Consider the following 17537-nt stretch of genomic DNA (forward strand, 5'->3'; position numbering starts at 1 on the left):
ATAACTGACAAGTGGATTGCGATAGATAAATTAGGCCCCTCACTTTCTAGAGTGTAATCATATCCGTGGGCACTCACTACATCGAAAATCAACCACCAATCACATCCTCTTCAAATATTGCGTCGTCGAACATCAACGTAGAAGAGTTACCTCCTTTCCTGCGACTTGGACCCAAGGAGGGATTTTTTTCCTGTGGCGAGGTCTTCTTGCCCTTGATCCAGAAGGACTTGGAGCACTCAATAATTTTTTGGGGGAAGAAAAATGCAGGCCAAGCAGCCCTCCGCCACATACTAGCTCCAGGCTTGTGGATTGTACTGTATGGTTGTAAAGCGATAACGGTCCATGTGGTGACAAGAGTCAGCGTCAAAGTCACCCAAACATAGCGCGTGATCGTTTCTAGGGTGCCGGGAGAAATTTCGCGCACATTCATCCCAAAGACCGACTGTTCAATCAGTGAGCGCTTCTTCGTGTTATACATTCAAATACATACAGCAGTTAAACTGGCGGGCAAGAAGACCATGGTCAGGTATGATATCTACAGAAGGCAGCATGAGCTCTGTCGGCGCACATGTAGCTGCCAGCGCACCAGTTTCATCGCTGCAGAGTCTCGAAGAGTTGCCCTAGTTAATCTGTGCGTTTGACGACTGTCCTCGATGTTTACAGTCGCGAATGCCAAATCTATGGCATTCTTTAATCGACTGATGAACATCGAACATCTCCTGTGCAACCTGTCGACCTCGGAAAGGAGGTTCTTGCATTCTCGTTGCATCAGCTCTTTTGTAGTTGCCCTATTTTCTGATTTTTCCATTGCAGGGTTTGGAGTCTCCATAACAAATGCGACCGATTTCTCGAAATCATGAAGGAGGGCTTGGTACTGGAGTAGGTGCGCCTGAAGGCTGTGGAGGCTATGGTTGAGGTCGGCCATAGCGATGAAGTCGGAGCCATTCAAGATTACCTCCTGGGCATGATGAGCCTTCCCCACAACTCGAATGAATTGCATACACACCAAATCCTTGATGCGGTTATACAGCACTTCAAATGTTTCATCCCACGCATATAACGCGTACCACAGGATCACCAGAAAGAAAAAGGTCGGATCTTCAGATGCCATGAATATTTTGTTCCAGTAAACACTTCCACCTGCGCGCTCCATAACCTGATACAAGCGCTCGGCGGTGGTGCGATCACGTAGCGGAGGATGATACGTTATGATCGTAGAAGAATTCTTCTCGCGGATCATGTGAACTGCCAGAAGGTCGATGAGAAGGACATGTTCGCCTATGAAAGGACTGAGACAAAATCGTGGTAAAAGCAAGTACGGATTACCGTGCAGGTTAAGCGGTGCCATGACATCTATGGTGTTCTTCCTGTCATTACATTCTGTATGCTTTGTGATGAGAAGCGGTCCCAGTCAACTGTCGAACAAATCACGAACTCATGCCTGATAGGCTCTTCTTTTTCTTCTCCGTGGTCCGAATAAAAGGAAGGATAACTGTGATATCTACCGGAACAATAGATTAACAATCTCAGTTGACCAAAAGGCAGTCATCAGACGTACGATCCCCCAATCCATGTCGAACCTCTTCCCGGTATCGCGAGGGAATCCAGTTGGTGGAGGATGAAAAGAAGAATGCCTCAATGTTATACCTATGAAAGTGCCAAATTGGAAAAACATTGAAGCCGGCCGGGCCGGAGTACGAACTTGGTCCCCAACATCTTCAAAACGGATTCCGACAGGTTATCCACGAATAACGCTCGAACGCGGACGTTCTCCCGAACCTGATTGTGGTCATAATCACTCATCAATTTAGTGAGATGGGGTATCACAACACTTTCCTCCTTCTGTAATTCTGACCAGAATTCGTTTTCCTTCTCTTCCGACACCTCAACTTGAACGCGGTGCAGCCCTTGCTCCCGTGTTTTGAATTGACCGTCGCCCGTTACGTCAATGCCATATATAACGCACGGTTTCATGGTGCGCGCACATTGTGTCAACATCTCGCTTCGTGCCACCGGAATCGGACTCCAGTTGCCAAAAAGTTCTTGCGGGTATCCGCGCCATTCATGTTCGCCCTTCCGAAATGGCAGCTCAGAGGATGAGAGGTCGGTGTTGAAATCTACCCAAGGCCATGGTCCCGAGGGTGCTGCATGACGATATCTGCACCGGCACATATTCCTGAATGTTTGAAAGGCGAGAAAGATGAGAACTCTTACACTGGTACTGGAATCGAACACTTCTGCGTGTCTACCGCCGTATTTGGTTTGTTGCTGTATGACATGCAGGGGAACAGGTAGCTTAGTTTGTGTCTACTAGACTGGAGGTGGGTACATCCACCTGTGGGCGAGATTTTGCCGCCTAAAATACCTATCCACTAGCGCCGGCCCTGGCACACCAGTCCGGCTGCTCAGCGGCGCTTATTCACCAGCCCATTTACAGCTCGAATTAGGATGGTTTACAAGAACATTCCGTTTTAAGTGACAGTCGAGGCTCATCTCCGTTATCGGCAGCAATCGATTCAGTGCTGCGGAAAACCTCAAGTGTGAACGGAAGAAGCGAGCACTCGCAGTAATGAGTTTCGCTTGTCTGTGGCGTGGCCTACATATCCGGGCCTTGCCTGGACTGAGGAACTTGCATAGGCCACATAGGCCCGAGCAAGCACTGTGCCTTTTGCTAATGCGATATGCTATACAATTGTCTTAGCTGATATGGGCTGGACAGTGCAACTTTGATCGCTGTTGCACTGATTGGTCCCTATTATACGAAATCACACTTCCGACATGAGTTTACAGCACCCTGTTATGGCTCCGAGCCAGTTCAGTTCCCTCGATTCCCCCCTGCAAAAAGTCCGAACATCTTCACGGCATTCACAGGGTTCAAGACCCCAGGACACCTCTAACATGTTCGCCTCGAGGTATACTTGAGGACCTCGCCGCCTGCTAGTATGTACGCCTCTACTCCAGCATAGGCATTTCTGCTTTCCTTCCCCCAATGCCCATCAAGCTCCACCGACATGCTGTTCCAATTATACGTCTTACTGCTTCCACTTTTGCCGAACTCCTGCTGCCTGTATTCCCTTTTGCTGCGCATCATCCCTCTTCCGCGTTTTCTCTCTCTTTGTGTTGTCTGTTTAGTATTATCACATAGTGCATATCTGCATCAGTAGCGTAGCCAGTCAATGAAAATCGTTCGTCGTTCATCTTTGCATGGATTTATATGCATGAGATTAGTATTATTTTGTAGTCTGCCTAACCATAATTCTAAGCTCTAAGCTTGCTCCTTGTGAAAAATGCGCGAGTGTTCTTCTCGTGGTCTATGCAAGCCAGGTTAGCAACACTCAACTGCAGCTCAAGTCAACGTTGTCATTGTGTTTAGAAACATGAATCTAACCATATGATGTAACAGAATGTATAGATAGGTACGGGTGTGGGTAATGTGAACGTAATGAGGCAGAGAGCACAGAATCAGGGTGCTGACCACGAGATCTTGCAGGCAATCACCAGATAGCGAGAGGAAGTAGACAACCGCACGAGGATGACAGGAAGGTGCGGGAAGTCGAAGTGAGCAGCGAGAGACTGCGGTAGGTCATGGCAGAAGCGTCAGGTCAGCGGGGGCACAGGAAATGTTACGGTTGAGTGCGGGAAGCACCATATTTATGAAAGGGTGAGGGGGGGTCTGTGTTGACGTGCCAAGGGACGTTACCCTTCGAGCGTGGGGCTGTAGAAACATGAAGGTTGTGTTGATGACGGCGCCAGGGCCGCAGGAGGTTGAGGGAGTACGAAGAATGACCTGGTTGAGCTCGAGGTTGCCATTAACATTGGGCAGGGATGGTAGCGTGAGGTCAACGTTAACCATCACTTCGATGCCGGCCCCAGGGCTGTGGGTGGTTGGGTGTGTTGAGTAGGGCGCAGTTGTAAGTAGGTTACTGCTGGTGCCGGTGATTCTGCGGAAGGATGGCCATCGTCGTCGTCGATGACGAGGAAAAAAGAAAGACAGATAGCAAGCCGAGCATTCAGAATATCAAACTTACACAGTCACCGACTTCCTTGGGGTCTTTACTAGGGCTACTAGTAAAAAGACCGGACTTTATGTTTGCTGTATTGAAGCAAATAGTTTGAATGGAAGCCCCAAAGGGGCGACCCGGTCCCGATAGCGGCCCCAACCTGTGCGAGAGAGAGTCGAGGTGAGCTGCGAGGGCGGGCGGGTAGCCTCAAACTCAGCAGGTCTAGCCTAGTACCAGCCACCCGGGCCCCTGGAAGAAGGATGTGGTACTAGTATGTAGTTGAAGTTGACTACCTTTAGGTACCAATAGCAATGTAGGCTGAGAGGGTCCGAGAGACAACGAGGATAAGGGAGTGGTGGGTGGTGAAACGAAAGGCAGAAGGCAGCAGGCATGTTTGAGCCTGCTGGAGCGTGGCGTGAACACTGCGTGGTGCGGGGACAAGAGAGGCCACGTGCTGCACTGCCGCCTCAGCCTGCCACAAATTTAAAGTCCTAATTCTAACCCTACGCTCGTACCTTGCTTCGGGGTAACTGACTGCTTGGACTTTTTGCCAGAGGCAATTAGCTACAGGGGAACGGAGCTAGCCCGGAGTCATAACAGGGTGCTCAACACTCTTCTGACATGCTTCTGCCTCGTTCCGAAAGATCCTGCAACAATGACTGGCGAATCTCGACTCTCAGTCTCTCACGATAAGTGGGGGAGGTTCCAGGTATCTGCAGCAAACGTGCCGGAACTTCTCTGCAAACGTACCTGGCTGCCATTAAGGTTTCACGAATCAAAACTGTGCAGTGATCTCGTCTTCGCTTTTCGTTCTGCACACCGTTGGGTATTGTTATCGTCTTTTTTTGGACTGCTTACACGTGGGCACTGGGCTCCGTGATCTATTCTTCATTGACTTATCGTTTCACTCAGCATAGAAGTTGTTTTCATCTTCAATGGTCTCTGGAGTTAGTAAATTTTCAGCAAGCCTTTCTGACGTATTAGAGATCTTCACACGAATAAATGAATTGCAGGACGATCTTTATGCAGAGTGTTCGACAGGTCAAGGAGAATATAGAGACGTCAGCGAATAGCGGTGGTATTAATCTTCAACAACGGGAAGAGCTCGAGGATAAACTACTAAACACCAGTGATATTGCGTCTTTCTTGATACCCAGTACCCGTGATTTGACGTTAACGTTGACGTTGACAACATGGCCTGTAGAATCAGAAGATTGAAGTACTAGTACTATCAATCACACGCACTCAGTCATTCCATGAACCCGTGGCGCAGTGGTAGCGCGTATGATTCCAGCTGAACTTCAAGTTCTGGACATCCATAAGGTCATCCGTTCAATCCGGGTCGGGTTCACTTTTTCGTGTGAAAAACGCCATGTGGCCCGTATCAGCGGCATGGTGGCTCGATTTCTTTTTGGTTCTGCCACTGGCAGTGTATGTCCATCCACAGAATTTGAGCTAATGCCATCAGATCTTGTGCCAGGCCGGTTTTGCCAGATATCCTTCCACAGAATTTGAATAGGCTATCAGATCTTGTGCCTACCCAGCTGATCGATCTTGCCAGTAACTATGCCCATTCACAAAATTTGAGTAGGGCTAGTAGATCTTGTGCTTACTCTGATCCGACTACAGTGCAAGTGACTCACAAGCACACTGTTGTTATTCCACTGTGTGTACCCGTGGCTTACATTCCCTGTGCCTATCAATACAGGATTCAACTTGTGTCAAGGTCAAGTCGTATCATCGCCCCTTGTGTGCTTACTACCAATCCCGCTCAGTAAGTACTGATCCTGCCACCAGTCTGTGATAAATATAGTAAGTGCTTCATATCAACTGCAGAGCAGTATCAACGTGCAAGTTGGCCGGTTGGGTCAAAATCGCCGAGGAATTTGGACATTCAAATTATTCCGGATATCAGAGATAGTGAGTTATTGCAAAATTTCTTTCAAAAGGGAATGCTCAAATTTCGACAACAGTTACATACCGCTATGTGCTAGTACACGCTTCTAAGGCAAGTATCGAATAGGTGTAGTCAATCTTACTGCCCAAATGCGAACACAACTGCTACCCCACGGATCGCCAGTTTGTCGCCTGTGACAGTGCTTGATGCAGCTATCAGATGGTTGCGAACGGCACGGCATCCAGACCACTCTGGGAACGGTTGGACACTGTTGTCAGGAGGTGGCCGGTAATTTTATTCAGCGTTAGTTGGCATCAGAATTCTTTGCATGCACTACAGCACGGGCATTGACCATGAATCCCTCATATGGACCCAACACAGCTTCTCACGACGAAACATTTATACTCTCGAGTCTTTGCCCTTTCACAAGGTGGTTGCCTACGCTCGACTGTCCAAGGAACCTCACACTGGCTTGTGCCTCCGTGCACGGAAATCGCCCGAGATATTCTCCTATTTGAATCTGACTCAACCGGTAGCACGACCGTAATCATGGGCATACCTATGGACACAGCTGCTTTCTTAGGTTTAGTTCTCGAGACCTTGTTGTATGGTGCGTAACCGATCACAAGTGGAAAGGTCATGGTACTAAGCTTCACTATCCCAAACAGGCGTGTTCCTCACTTTATACTGGTTCACGTTGTTCATCCTACTCAAGAAGACCGGCATTCAACGGCAACTCCTTCTCCCAGTGGCAACCTTGTTGCTATGCATTGCATCGACCGTAAGTCGCCGAGTGTAGTCGAACCTCTTCGAGGAGTAGCTCAACATGGTCGCTTTCAGCATTTAATCATTGGTCTTGTTCGAGCGTTAGAGGCATTTGTATTCAAGGTGGATACGATTGGGGCGAGTGACTACTATTCCAACTTTGCTTCGCCATTATTTGTTGCATCAACGGCACTTTGCGTCACGCAAACCATTCTCGCCGATGCGATAGTTGTGAGTTTCTTTACATGGTATGTTTGTTTCCCCCTTTAAGTAGGGCCGTAGGTGTGGCGATGTTATGTACTCAACGACAGAAGTCTGTTGGTTGCCATTCCTGGTTGTATCATGCTTTTAGCCAGCGTGGGTGAGTATCTCGAATGGTACTATTCGACCATCGTCTTATCCTGAAATATTTCGCAGCCACTGGATACTATGGTATCGGGTCCCTTTCTCGGGCCCGTCTGCTGTCTAATGTGCCCCCCGCTGATTATGGGTGTATCGCTACGTTCGATGCATTGACCATGGGTCTCAGTGTTACCAGTACCAGTATGTCGATTGGGTCTAATCTGCATGCTCCTGACGAACATAGTGATGCAGGTTTGAATGCTTGGCGCATATATCGCACCCGCTATGTCATGCCAGAGCGTTTTGCTGCTTTTCTACCCATTTTTATCGTCGTCATCGAGAGCGGAGCATTTTATTCCACGAGTATCCTTATGCTCCTCTTAACATTCTTCATCGGATCCAATGGCCAATACACCATGCTGGACATTATCACACCTATTGTGGTGAGTTTGCAGAGCTTAGACCTACATGATTCACAGCAATTTTGTTCAGGGCATCACATTCTGCCTCATCGTTCTGCAAGTACACTTCAACATAGGTGGCTCGTCGGCCGAAAAGCCCACTGAAGCACAGGGTGCTATCACGAGCCTCTTTCAAGAGCGAGGTATACGGGAAGGCTTCAGCATAGAACCAATGATTGTACATCACAGAGGAACCGGAGATCGTTTAGTCTGATATGATACGCAGAAGGAGGACGATCTTCCCTTCGAAATTAGAAAGAACGGTTAACGAGTCTCGAAGGGTGTCTTCTAATTGAGGATAGGTTCGTATTCGATTCTTGGTAAGCAGGTAGATATGTCCACTTTCTCTGAATAACAGCTTGGAATGCGAGGACAGTGGTCAGTTTATAGCAATCCAATTCCATTGATGTTCTTGAAAGCACAAACAAGATGTCTTGGGTCTCCATAATTTACAGTAATCAAGGTGTCCTCATTCGTCAGGGGAGATTATGCAGAATTTAAGTGTATATGTGTCATAGTCCTCAGATACTCTCTGATCTACTCCTCTTCGCCTTCATCATATATCCATTCCTTCGGCCATGTGGGCGAGATCTCCTTCCAGTACGTGAAGTATGTCTCCAATCTCTTACGTCGCCCCTGCTCTGCGCGCACTACATCCCTCACATTCTTCGCCTGCTCCCTCAGCATTTTCGCTCTCTTGCGTAGAACGGCAACCTGAACGAGAACACGCTGATCGTCAGATGTGATCTGTTTCATAATCCCCACCGCCCGGTTTAGCATCTGTGGTTTTTCGGGCGGGGGGGTGCCTGCACGCGAGCTGACGGGGGAGCCATGTTGACTCGCGTAGGATAAATAGGAATCAGCATCGCTAGTGTCATCGTCCGGAGCCGAGTGCCCAGGGTGACTTTCCAGTACTGGTGAAGGACCTTGCAATATTACTGCTGAATTTGCAGCAGCGACATCAGCAGCATCTCTGGCTACTGTAATCGGTGCACTTTTTTCTGCGCTCAGCGCAGATTTCTGAGACCCTTCCTGGGTAGGAGGACGATGAACTAGACAAATGTCAGTTTTTTGCACTGTGATGTGACACATGACACTCACGACTTATGTCAGCAGGTTCGTCCATGATTTGTGTTGACGGACCAGCGACTGGAGGGATTTCCTCGCTAGCTCTTCTTATTGACCCAGAAGGAGGTTGGTCTTGCATGCTAGTTCTCAACCTCTTCCTCGGAGGCTTTTCACTCCCTTCATCCTGACTGAACTATCATCAGAAAGGTCCATTATGCCGAGCATGAAGGGCACCTACTTTTGCGGAACAACCTTATAGAGCTTCAGGAGCTCTTGGATAATTGTCTCGCTCTTCATGTTAGCCTTGATCTTATTTTCCTACTTCCTAATCATTTACTGTGTGGCATTCATAAAAAAAATTGCGACGCACCTTCGCGAGCTTTTGCAGCTTTGCACGGGTGAGCTTACGGAGTGTAGCTTCGTCCATGTCAAGTGTCCCCGGACATACAGCCAGGGTCAGGTGCTTAGATGTGTGTGCGTCGTGATGAAGGGATACGTCGTTCATCCTGCGTAGTGTTATCTTTTGCAAACGGATACCCAGATAGAGAGAGATGGTGCTGGTCGTCGGGACTGACGAGCTTGTACTAAATAAAGATTAAAAACAAGTGAGGTGCTTTTATGGAGGTGGGATGTGGTCTGCAAACATTCACAATTTGAATCCACACCTATTGCGGTGGTACAAATATGTCCACATTTATAGAATTGTACCACAAGCTTCAAGGGAGCCGGCTTCAGTGCTCCAGCCGAATTACTGTGGAGTTGATTGACACGAATAACGTACAGCACTCAGATCGTGCATCACGGACCTTGGGCACTCCCTTGTGCTCCCACCATGCTCCCACTCTTGGCGATTGACGAACCATAGTCATATGATTCAAACATGCTGACTGTGCGACTTGCAGTACCTTCTCTTGAATGGAAAAACTCATCCTGAGTGGGAAGAGTGAGTGATTGATAAATCAGACCTGAGGACACTTTGCAGTAGGATACTCTCAAGGAACAGGCGTTCGACGAGGAATGCTGATTTCCTGGTCTGAATTCTGTGACCCGCATTGTACCGGAATTCATCATGGTCTTTGTTTGAAACGAACGGATTCTGCGTTCTACCACGGGTGTTCTTGCCATGTTCCATATTAGATCCTCATGTTGACTACCATACGACGCGCTCAGTCACCTGTAGGCTCTTGCTCAGTATGAAGAAAGGTATCAGGTTGAGGTTGTGATCTACGATTATGGATATCCTTATACAAACCCAAGATAATATTGTTCACAGTAAGGGTAAGAATACTATGAATGACAGTCAGAAGGGCGCGAATCTTGCAAGTCGAGAACAACTCACGTATGAGGCGCAACACGAAGAAACTGTGTAGTTTAACCTAGATGGATATTTTTAATAAGACTTGTCGCTCTATGCATGCCGCTACATACCCTTGTACCACCTGGACCTCTCAGGGACAGTCGATGGGATTCCTATACAATGTCCCTGCTAAACGACCATCAGGTGTGCACGTTGGTTTGTTGTATACTCGGGTTAGAGCCTGGATGTGAATATGGATGAGGTAAAACCCACTTCAAGCAAAGAGCCAACTGACCGTGTCAGCAGGCTGCACGATGCATGACAATGCACTACGAGGTGTTAGAATCCTACGGTTGTTGGTTACTTGGTACGAGCAAAAAAACACCATGCAAATTCCAGACACGGACGAACTAGCAAGTTAAGTCAACATGCTGTCTGAAGTGATCCATGCAAGCCAACTTGATTTTGTATGTGGGAAGCTGAACCGAAGATGCCATAGCTGTTTGCAGAATGGCTGCATCCACATCACGTAATAGACCCCAAAACTTATCTGTCCTGAAAACAGTAGCCAATGCGTCAAACGAGCTCTTGTAGTAATGTTGTGTGCCAACTGGTAATATAGGGGAGTATGCCTGTCGACGCTGTCATTGATGTCATTGAAGAATGCAAGAGCATGTCGCACGTACCTGCATTCGTACTTTTATCAGGAAGAGTGGGTTCCCGGACGAAGCGGTTACGTGCGAATAAAAAAAATAGTATTCGTGTCAGACCCAATGTCTCTATACCTCCTATTGTGTCACTTGCGGCACCAGCTACAACAGAAGTCAATGATGTCTGGTCGGTGATAGATCTACATATCGAGCAGTTGATTGCTCGTCGGAAGGGCTCGTAGAACCCTGTAGTAATAACTCAAAGACGGTCTGGACAGCAGGGCTGAATAAGTCGCTTACCTAGACGTGATCCATCCAAAAGTGTCTGCCATAAGGTAATGTCGAGAGAGCATCACTGAAGCTTATGGTATCTGACCTGGTAAACGTGCTAGAAGGCTATCAGACAAAGCAAAAATGAGTATAGACATATTTACACACTGCGGGTCCGAGTCCTCGGATGCCCTCGTTTCTCCAAGTTTTTGCCAGAATATCCAAAGCATCCTTATAGACACACTTTTTTTCCACTTTTGACAAGCTCACCTGCCTGCGTGTCAATATATCATGTTTTATGGTTCACGCCATCACGGCGTGCCTTGGAGTTGCAAACGCCTCCTGTAGGATTGTTGACAGTGAGGGCTATGCATCCTGCCAGTCCGCCGCAAAGAAAACTTCCAAGCGTAGAGAAAGGGTAGAAGAAGCCATACACGAATGCCAACAGCCATAACGGCGCGCAAGTGCAACTGGTCACCAGCCTACCATCTGCGAGGAGTTCGGGTTGAAAGAATGGTGCCGGATATGGCAAGTGTTGCTCAAGTCCTCTGAGCGAATGGTCGGTGACCTCCGAGTCAACACGACTCTGACGAATAATGTGTTCTAGCTGATAGTGATGTACCAACTTCGCCGTGACATGCACTCATTCATTAGTGCCAGGTCTGCTTTGGCTGTTGCATTTCTCGCCGTTGTATTTCCTGTCATCGCACGTGCGTTCTCGTCTCCGATATACCTCATCCTCCTTTCTCCTGTGATCATACTTTTTGTGGCACTCTCGTGTTTTGTCGCGAACATTCTTGTTGGAGTTGCCTTGGACAAGCAACCAGTTCATAGGAACGCGCTCACACATGCAGCTAGACCACTTGCCTTCTCAACTCCCGCAGCATGGCAGGCGGTCCTCACTCGTTCTAACTGGTCGCAGAAAACTCCACAATCATTATCACCCTTGTACCCTGACCTACCTGTTGTGTCGTCTACCCTCAACGATATCATGATCTTCGTCGTACGCGACTTCGTGCTCACCTGGTACAAAGACATATCACCGTCCCCTTCCTTTCCTACGGCAGTTTCTTCGATACTTCATGACTCCCTTGAGCGGCTTCTGCAAACAACCGCAACCGTTGACCTTTCTGCTCTTTTAGTGAAGCGAATTTTGCCCAAAGTCACTGTGCATATTGAGCAATTTCGCCAATCGGAGGTCACACTTCGCGGTGCAGCCCTGGAGCGCCGTCTCACGCAATCCGAGGAGTTGGATATGTTGCTGGCAAGTAGATACGCAGGCAAGGGCAGCAAACTACATCCTGCAGTGGAGAATCTGTCCTCTACATTTACGAAACAGAATGAAGAAATACATCTCAGAACAATTGCGGAGCGAATGCTCTCACATGTTCTTCCGGAACAGGAGGCCCACAGTAAGGTTCTGAGAGTAGTTGTCCGAGAAATTTTAGTATGTGCGGTGCTGTATCCGATCATGGATATGGTGAGCGATCCTGATTTCTGGAATCGGATGATTGAGCAAGTGGTATGTTATGTCCTTAACTTAAGTGCGAGCGCCGTCATTGACCTCGAGATAGGCAGGCGCCGCAATACACCAGCAGTATGTGGCAAACGTACTCGAACTTTTTTTACACTTTTAACAATGTACATGCAGGAAACTCATATCTCAAGTGAGAAATGTTTTAGAAGCACAATCACCCCGCCGGCATAACCGCCTTCCTTCAACAATTTCAACTGGAGACACCATCACGGTTAGAACTGATATGCGACAGTTCGAGTCGTTCCTCCGCAGTATCAATCGTTGTTCGTCACTTCTGGATGCTCGCCGCCTGAAGAATGATATCATGGGAGAAATTCGGAGAACGAGGTTACTTCTTGGTTAGTTTATTCAAATAGTTTGCTACATCTTATGTTGACGTTCCAACCTCCCACAGCTAATCACGAGAAGGAGGATTGGATAAGTGGCGAGAAGACAGAAGACGTAGTAGCTTTCCTTGACAGGCTTTATACTGCCAAAAGGACTGTCGAACAACGAATAGTAATCTTGGGTGGCGAGGATTCGGTAAGCTGCTCTATGAGATTCATAACTTCTGCTTATGCATATAATCGTAGAAGTCAGCTGCCTCGCCTGAGTCTGGTTTGCGGACCCAAGTCGCTCTACGTGACATCTTGAGCAACCCAACATCACTCTCCTATTTCATGGAGTTTATGGATCGTCGGCACCGCTCGCTCCTGGTTCAGTTTTGGCTAACAGTAGAAAGCTTCAAGAACCCATTGGAGTCAATAGACTCAAGCTCATCTGGGGATGAAGACGAACCCTTACAAGGTCCTTCAAGCTCTTCAACGCTCAAAGAGGACATTTCAATGATTAAGGATCTTTACTTCTCCGTCACACCACCTCATCCTGCCTTATCATCCATCTCTAAGAAGCACATCGAAATCATGCGCTCTTACGCGCAAAGTGAGATCCCTCCGGGTTCTTTGGAGGACAAGAAAGTCCGTCGTAGCGTCATGTTGGCTCAGAGACAGGTTCAACAGGCGATGGAACAAGACTTCGAGGACCTTCAGAGATCCGAACTGTGGTTCCGAATAGTCGAGGATTTCAATCGGGCCAGTGCTAAATTACTGGAGCCCCCCGCAGGTCGTATCCCGGTGCGTTCGATGTCACCCCCGCCACTGTCAGCATCACGTCCTCTTGGCATTGGATCTGTCCACATTTTCCGCTCTGAATCTTCCCCTTCCTTGAGCTCTGTGGTTCAGCGCATAGAAAACCCACGGACGAGTCCACCCACTGCCTCACGGACCAACATTGATGTGCTCATGTCCCCGGTTTCAGATACATCATCAAATACGTCCAGAGCTCCTCTCTTCGATGATCCGGAAGATGCCCAAAGCGCAGATGAAGCAGAAAGAATGAGAGCCATCCAGGCCGCGCTGACGGACATCATTGCCACTGAGCAACTTCCTCACAGTTTCCTCCCTCGAAGCCAGGACAGAGGCAGGAATCCCCACCTCAGCGCGACTTCACTCGACAACAAAAAGGACATTTTCGGTGATGAAGAAGATATGATCGACGAAGATGACGACAGAGCTGAAGGTTCTGTGGATACGGAACAAGGAACATTTCAGCTAGCCGGCCCTGGAGACCTTCAGCTTTCGTACGAAATTGCACGCCTTGGTGACAAGATCATCAAATTGGAGGCCCACGATGCCATGCTTGACACACTTATTAAGAAAGCAGAGCTAACGGGCGACGCTCAGGAACTGCGTTTGCTTCAAAAATCAAAGTCGTCTATGACCCGCGAACTCCGAGAGTTGCGTTTCCAGAAGACCCAGTATGAACAGCAAGAATCCGCAAACCGTCTTATCTCCCATCGAACGAAGGTTTCTATCGTTAGTTCGACGGTGGGAGAAGAAGAGGGGAAGTCCGTAGTGCGATACCTCGTTGAGGTCCAGCAGCTTGCACCCGACGGAACATTTGCCTCTGGGTGGGTTGTTGCAAGGAGATACAACGAGTTCCTTAGGATGCATAACAAACTGCGTGATCGGTACGCGCTTGTCAAGGGTCTCGATTTCCCAGGCAAGAGGCTTGTTGCTTCGCTGTCTGGCAGTTTCGTAGACACAAGAAGACATGCCCTTGAGAAATATTTGCAGGTGAGGAGCTCGCCGAAGTCTACCTCCTTCGCGTACTTACAGTAGCAGAATCTGATTGCTATACCTGTCGTCTGCGAAAGCAATGACCTTCGCGCATTTCTATCCCGCGATTCACCATTCATTGCGTCCGAAGTCCAAGAGGATGTCCCCAAAGGAACCGCTGGCTTTTCAGGGAAAAACCTAGTTCGATCTGTTTATCGCTCAGTGGCAGAGAGCATTGACGATATGTTCTTTGGCCCGTCAATGTTGGATGTTATGATTCAAAGGCTTACCCGACAAGCCGCAGAATTTGCTGGCATAGTCGGATCGGCGGTTCACGATGAGGACCTCGTCGCTCAGGCACTGAAAGCGTTTGGGAAGTCCACGTCGGAGGATACAGTTCATGCACATGTCTAGTGACCTCCGTCCTTTGGAAGGAGAAACTAGCACATCGACGTTCTCTGCTCCTATATGCGACCTTGTGCTTGCCATCTTTGAACTCAACAAGAAGGACAACTGGCTCCGGCGGCAAGCAATTGTGATCATCCTCCAGCAAGTACTGGGTGGCACCATCGAACGGTGAGCCCAAATCTTGCATAGTCTCTTCGCTTCCCTGACACGATTAAAGGCAAATCCGCCAAAGCATCAAGTCGTTGTTTGAAGAAAGTCGCATTATGCCTATTTTGGCCTTTTTCAAAGATTCTCTTTGGCCAGGTGGTAAACTGAAACCGCCTGGTCAACCACGGTCAACCGAGGAAATAACACGTAGTCGCGACGAAGCAAACCGCAAGCTCTCCGCTTTAGTGCCAGGTTTGCTGGGTTTTTCTCCCCTCAAGATATGGAGTTAACACCGCGATCTACAGATCTTGCTGCAAACATGATAGGTCGGTCAAACGCTCGGCGAGGAGCAAGACGGATATTTGCTGTCCTGCAGAACAAGCGCTTGAACCAGCACATTGCCTACACCATCGTCGACGAGGTGCGTTTTCATTGAACTGCAGAGGACGTTGCTCACGAACCTGTTCAGATTGTCGCCGCAATATTTCCTGAGCCCTGACATCTGAGAGTTTACGTCAATAAATAGTTTTGTTTGATACTAGTTATTGTGGAAGGTAGACTACTTTGTTACCTGTTGTACCATCACTGTACCATCAGTTAACCTAACACCAAAAGGCTAGCCTATTAGTTCCATCTTGCTAGTGAGGGTAGCTTGGTCAGCCACTTGCATCTTCCTCGAGCTCCGTAGTTTTATATGGTTCTAGGGTTTGAGGCACCGGCGAATCTCCTTCGTCAGCTTCCTTCTTCCGTCGTTTTGATTGTCGATGAGATGACACTTTGGAAGCATTCGGGTCATCATATCTGGCAAGCAATCGGTAAGCATTCATTTGCGAGTTGACCTGTTATTACACTTACACTTTGATTGCGTGTAATAAGAAACCTCCCGATCCTGACGTGTTCATCGTCGGATGTGTGCGACCTGGTAAAACTTGATACCGTCGCAGCCATGATTCTGTAATCGATGGTGCAAGATAGTTTGGGTCAAGGCGCAATTTCGATTGTAGTTCTGTAAGAGGCTAATATCCAAATATCCAGCTGAATCTGTTCATTAAATGGAAACACAACATACCCGGCTAAATGGGCTCTGAACAACTATGGATCCTGATCCCGCTACATATATAATCAAGTTTTGTAGGATCTCCAACGGGTCGTAATCGCTTGCGATTAAAAGCCTGCCAAGCGTCGGAAGAGATATGACGTCATTTGATGGCACTCACGCATCATATTCACCAGCAAACAACTCCTCTCTTGCGTTTAAAAGAGTATCTGCCGCGTTCTTCCGTTTATCAAGGCGAATCCTATGTCGTTCTGATTTTCCCACTTCCGACGATGACTCTTGTGTTACAGCTGCCACTTGATGGGAAGTATGGCGTATCCGCAAAAAATCTAGTCAGGTTCACTAACCTGGTGTATAGTCTTCCTGGGCAGTTGCCCAATTTAATGACGAGTGTACTTTTGTAACGACGTCTTTGCGAAAATTCATCAGGGTCATGACAGGATATGCGGGTGGTGAATCGACATCGCAGATGGAAATCAGTCGTCCATCCCCTGCAAGAATTAGATCCTTGACTCATACAATGCCAACAGCTCTCGGCCACTTACCTCCCAGTCTCTCGAGGATTGCTGATACAAGAAGCCCAGACGCCTCGTCAACAGCAATGTACCTGCCGCCGGGGCGAACATTCGCCAGATTCAATATTTGAGACAGTGTATCTGGTCTGATATCACGAATCCTGTTCTGGTCTTTTTTGAACCAGTGGTCACAAACATTGTAAATTGTCGGTTCAACCGTACTGAAGGTCTTGGAGTACCTGCTCGGTACATCAATTGAACTGTCAACAAATCAGGAATTACATACTTGGCTTCCTTGCGTTGCTTATATTTCTCCTTGCTATATTCAGTTTTCATGGAATAATTGGCATGTTGTTCGATTTGAGCCTTTATGATGTCCTGAGGAAATAGATTATACTTCGATTGTGCATGAAATAAGGCCCAGGACGCACAGAAGCATGCACGCCAGACTTTTTCAACCCTTCAATCTCGCTGAGGGTAAGTGGCTGCACGAATTCACCATCATTGATGAGCTCGTTTGTAGCATCCGTTTCCTCTTCATTACCACTAGTCATACATGGAAATTTTGGGCGTGTTTGTCAAATCCCTCACCTACTTCTTGTAGAGTATGGGGCGGCTGGACGCTGAGTTCTTTGCCACGAATCTCATACGTCAATCCGTATGGATGGTCGATCAGCTCATTTGCGCGAAAGGAGCCGACTCTGCCTATAGAGATAGTACTTCTCGACTCACTTCAGTAATGACAGGAAACAAGACAAAAAACCACTCACGCATCCTTTTCCACTTTGAAGCCTTTGGTCTCGCCATTAGGTAGTCTGAGCAGAACCGTATGCCCTGACTGTATGGTGGTCGCCTTGAATGAATTCAGGGCGCTTGTTGCATCTTCGCAGTCAGGGATATCCATGGGACTTCGCCGTCCCAACGGTCCACCGACAAATCTGGATGGAGTGGTGTTACGAAAGAAATGATCCGTTGTGACACCCTGTTCGGCAACTTACTACCGTGACCGTCCTCCGCCAAGTTCCA

At 48.0% G+C, this 17537-nt stretch overlaps 6 protein-coding genes and 1 non-coding gene across 7 annotated transcripts; 3 read left to right on the forward strand and 4 right to left on the reverse strand.

The window, feature by feature from the left end:
* Positions 1–88: 88 nt before the first annotated feature.
* Positions 89–3853, reverse strand: BJ212DRAFT_1482810 (uncharacterized protein; the record flags this gene model as incomplete). The annotated part of the gene is made up of 10 exons (XM_041340493.1): positions 89–442; positions 491–535; positions 587–958; positions 1007–1278; positions 1327–1380; positions 1436–1501; positions 1559–1647; positions 1703–2176; positions 3476–3573; positions 3647–3853. The coding sequence occupies 10 exons, from the start codon at positions 3851–3853 to the stop codon at positions 89–91; spliced, it is 2031 nt and encodes a 676-aa protein (XP_041191230.1).
* A 1406-nt stretch (positions 3854–5259) lies between these two features.
* Positions 5260–5352, forward strand: BJ212DRAFT_t85. Its single transcript has one exon. It is a non-coding gene; the product is annotated as a tRNA-Trp (tRNA).
* A 912-nt stretch (positions 5353–6264) lies between these two features.
* On the forward strand, positions 6265–7734 carry BJ212DRAFT_1482811 (uncharacterized protein; the record flags this gene model as incomplete). Its single annotated transcript, XM_041340494.1, has 8 exons — positions 6265–6508; positions 6567–6679; positions 6739–6894; positions 6946–7024; positions 7081–7206; positions 7258–7448; positions 7498–7644; positions 7693–7734. The coding sequence occupies 8 exons, from the start codon at positions 6265–6267 to the stop codon at positions 7732–7734; spliced, it is 1098 nt and encodes a 365-aa protein (XP_041191231.1).
* A 269-nt stretch (positions 7735–8003) lies between these two features.
* On the reverse strand, positions 8004–8961 carry BJ212DRAFT_1301243 (uncharacterized protein; the record flags this gene model as incomplete). The annotated part of the gene is made up of 4 exons (XM_041333100.1): positions 8004–8518; positions 8568–8722; positions 8773–8852; positions 8905–8961. 4 exons carry the CDS (start codon positions 8959–8961, stop codon positions 8004–8006), a joined length of 807 nt encoding a protein of 268 aa, XP_041191232.1.
* Positions 8962–9566: 605 nt separating this feature from the next.
* On the reverse strand, positions 9567–11023 carry BJ212DRAFT_1368041 (uncharacterized protein). Its single transcript, XM_041336168.1, has 8 exons — positions 10916–11023; positions 10782–10869; positions 10518–10727; positions 10291–10463; positions 10127–10241; positions 9963–10072; positions 9874–9910; positions 9567–9821 (listed from the first exon to the last, which is right to left on the reverse strand). The coding sequence occupies exons 3-6, from the start codon at positions 10521–10523 to the stop codon at positions 9983–9985; spliced, it is 384 nt and encodes a 127-aa protein (XP_041191233.1). The 5' UTR covers positions 10524–10727; positions 10782–10869; positions 10916–11023; the 3' UTR covers positions 9567–9821; positions 9874–9910; positions 9963–9982.
* Positions 11024–11388: 365 nt separating this feature from the next.
* On the forward strand, positions 11389–15438 carry BJ212DRAFT_1482813 (PhoX domain-containing protein; the record flags this gene model as incomplete). The annotated part of the gene is made up of 10 exons (XM_041340495.1): positions 11389–12273; positions 12326–12348; positions 12403–12626; positions 12683–12810; positions 12861–14402; positions 14451–14752; positions 14799–14960; positions 15010–15191; positions 15245–15360; positions 15409–15438. The coding sequence occupies 10 exons, from the start codon at positions 11389–11391 to the stop codon at positions 15436–15438; spliced, it is 3594 nt and encodes a 1197-aa protein (XP_041191234.1).
* A 352-nt stretch (positions 15439–15790) lies between these two features.
* BJ212DRAFT_1448003 (Gcd10p-domain-containing protein) lies at positions 15791–17415 on the reverse strand (the record flags this gene model as incomplete). The annotated part of the gene is made up of 9 exons (XM_041338477.1): positions 15791–15955; positions 16009–16111; positions 16157–16292; positions 16344–16487; positions 16542–16750; positions 16798–16889; positions 16943–17046; positions 17103–17230; positions 17282–17415. 9 exons carry the CDS (start codon positions 17413–17415, stop codon positions 15791–15793), a joined length of 1215 nt encoding a protein of 404 aa, XP_041191235.1.
* Positions 17416–17537: the final 122 nt, after the last annotated feature.

This window comes from Suillus subaureus, assembly GCF_016647635.1.
Source record: "Suillus subaureus strain MN1 chromosome Unknown BJ212scaffold_24, whole genome shotgun sequence".
NCBI classification, from domain to species: domain Eukaryota; kingdom Fungi; phylum Basidiomycota; class Agaricomycetes; order Boletales; family Suillaceae; genus Suillus; species Suillus subaureus.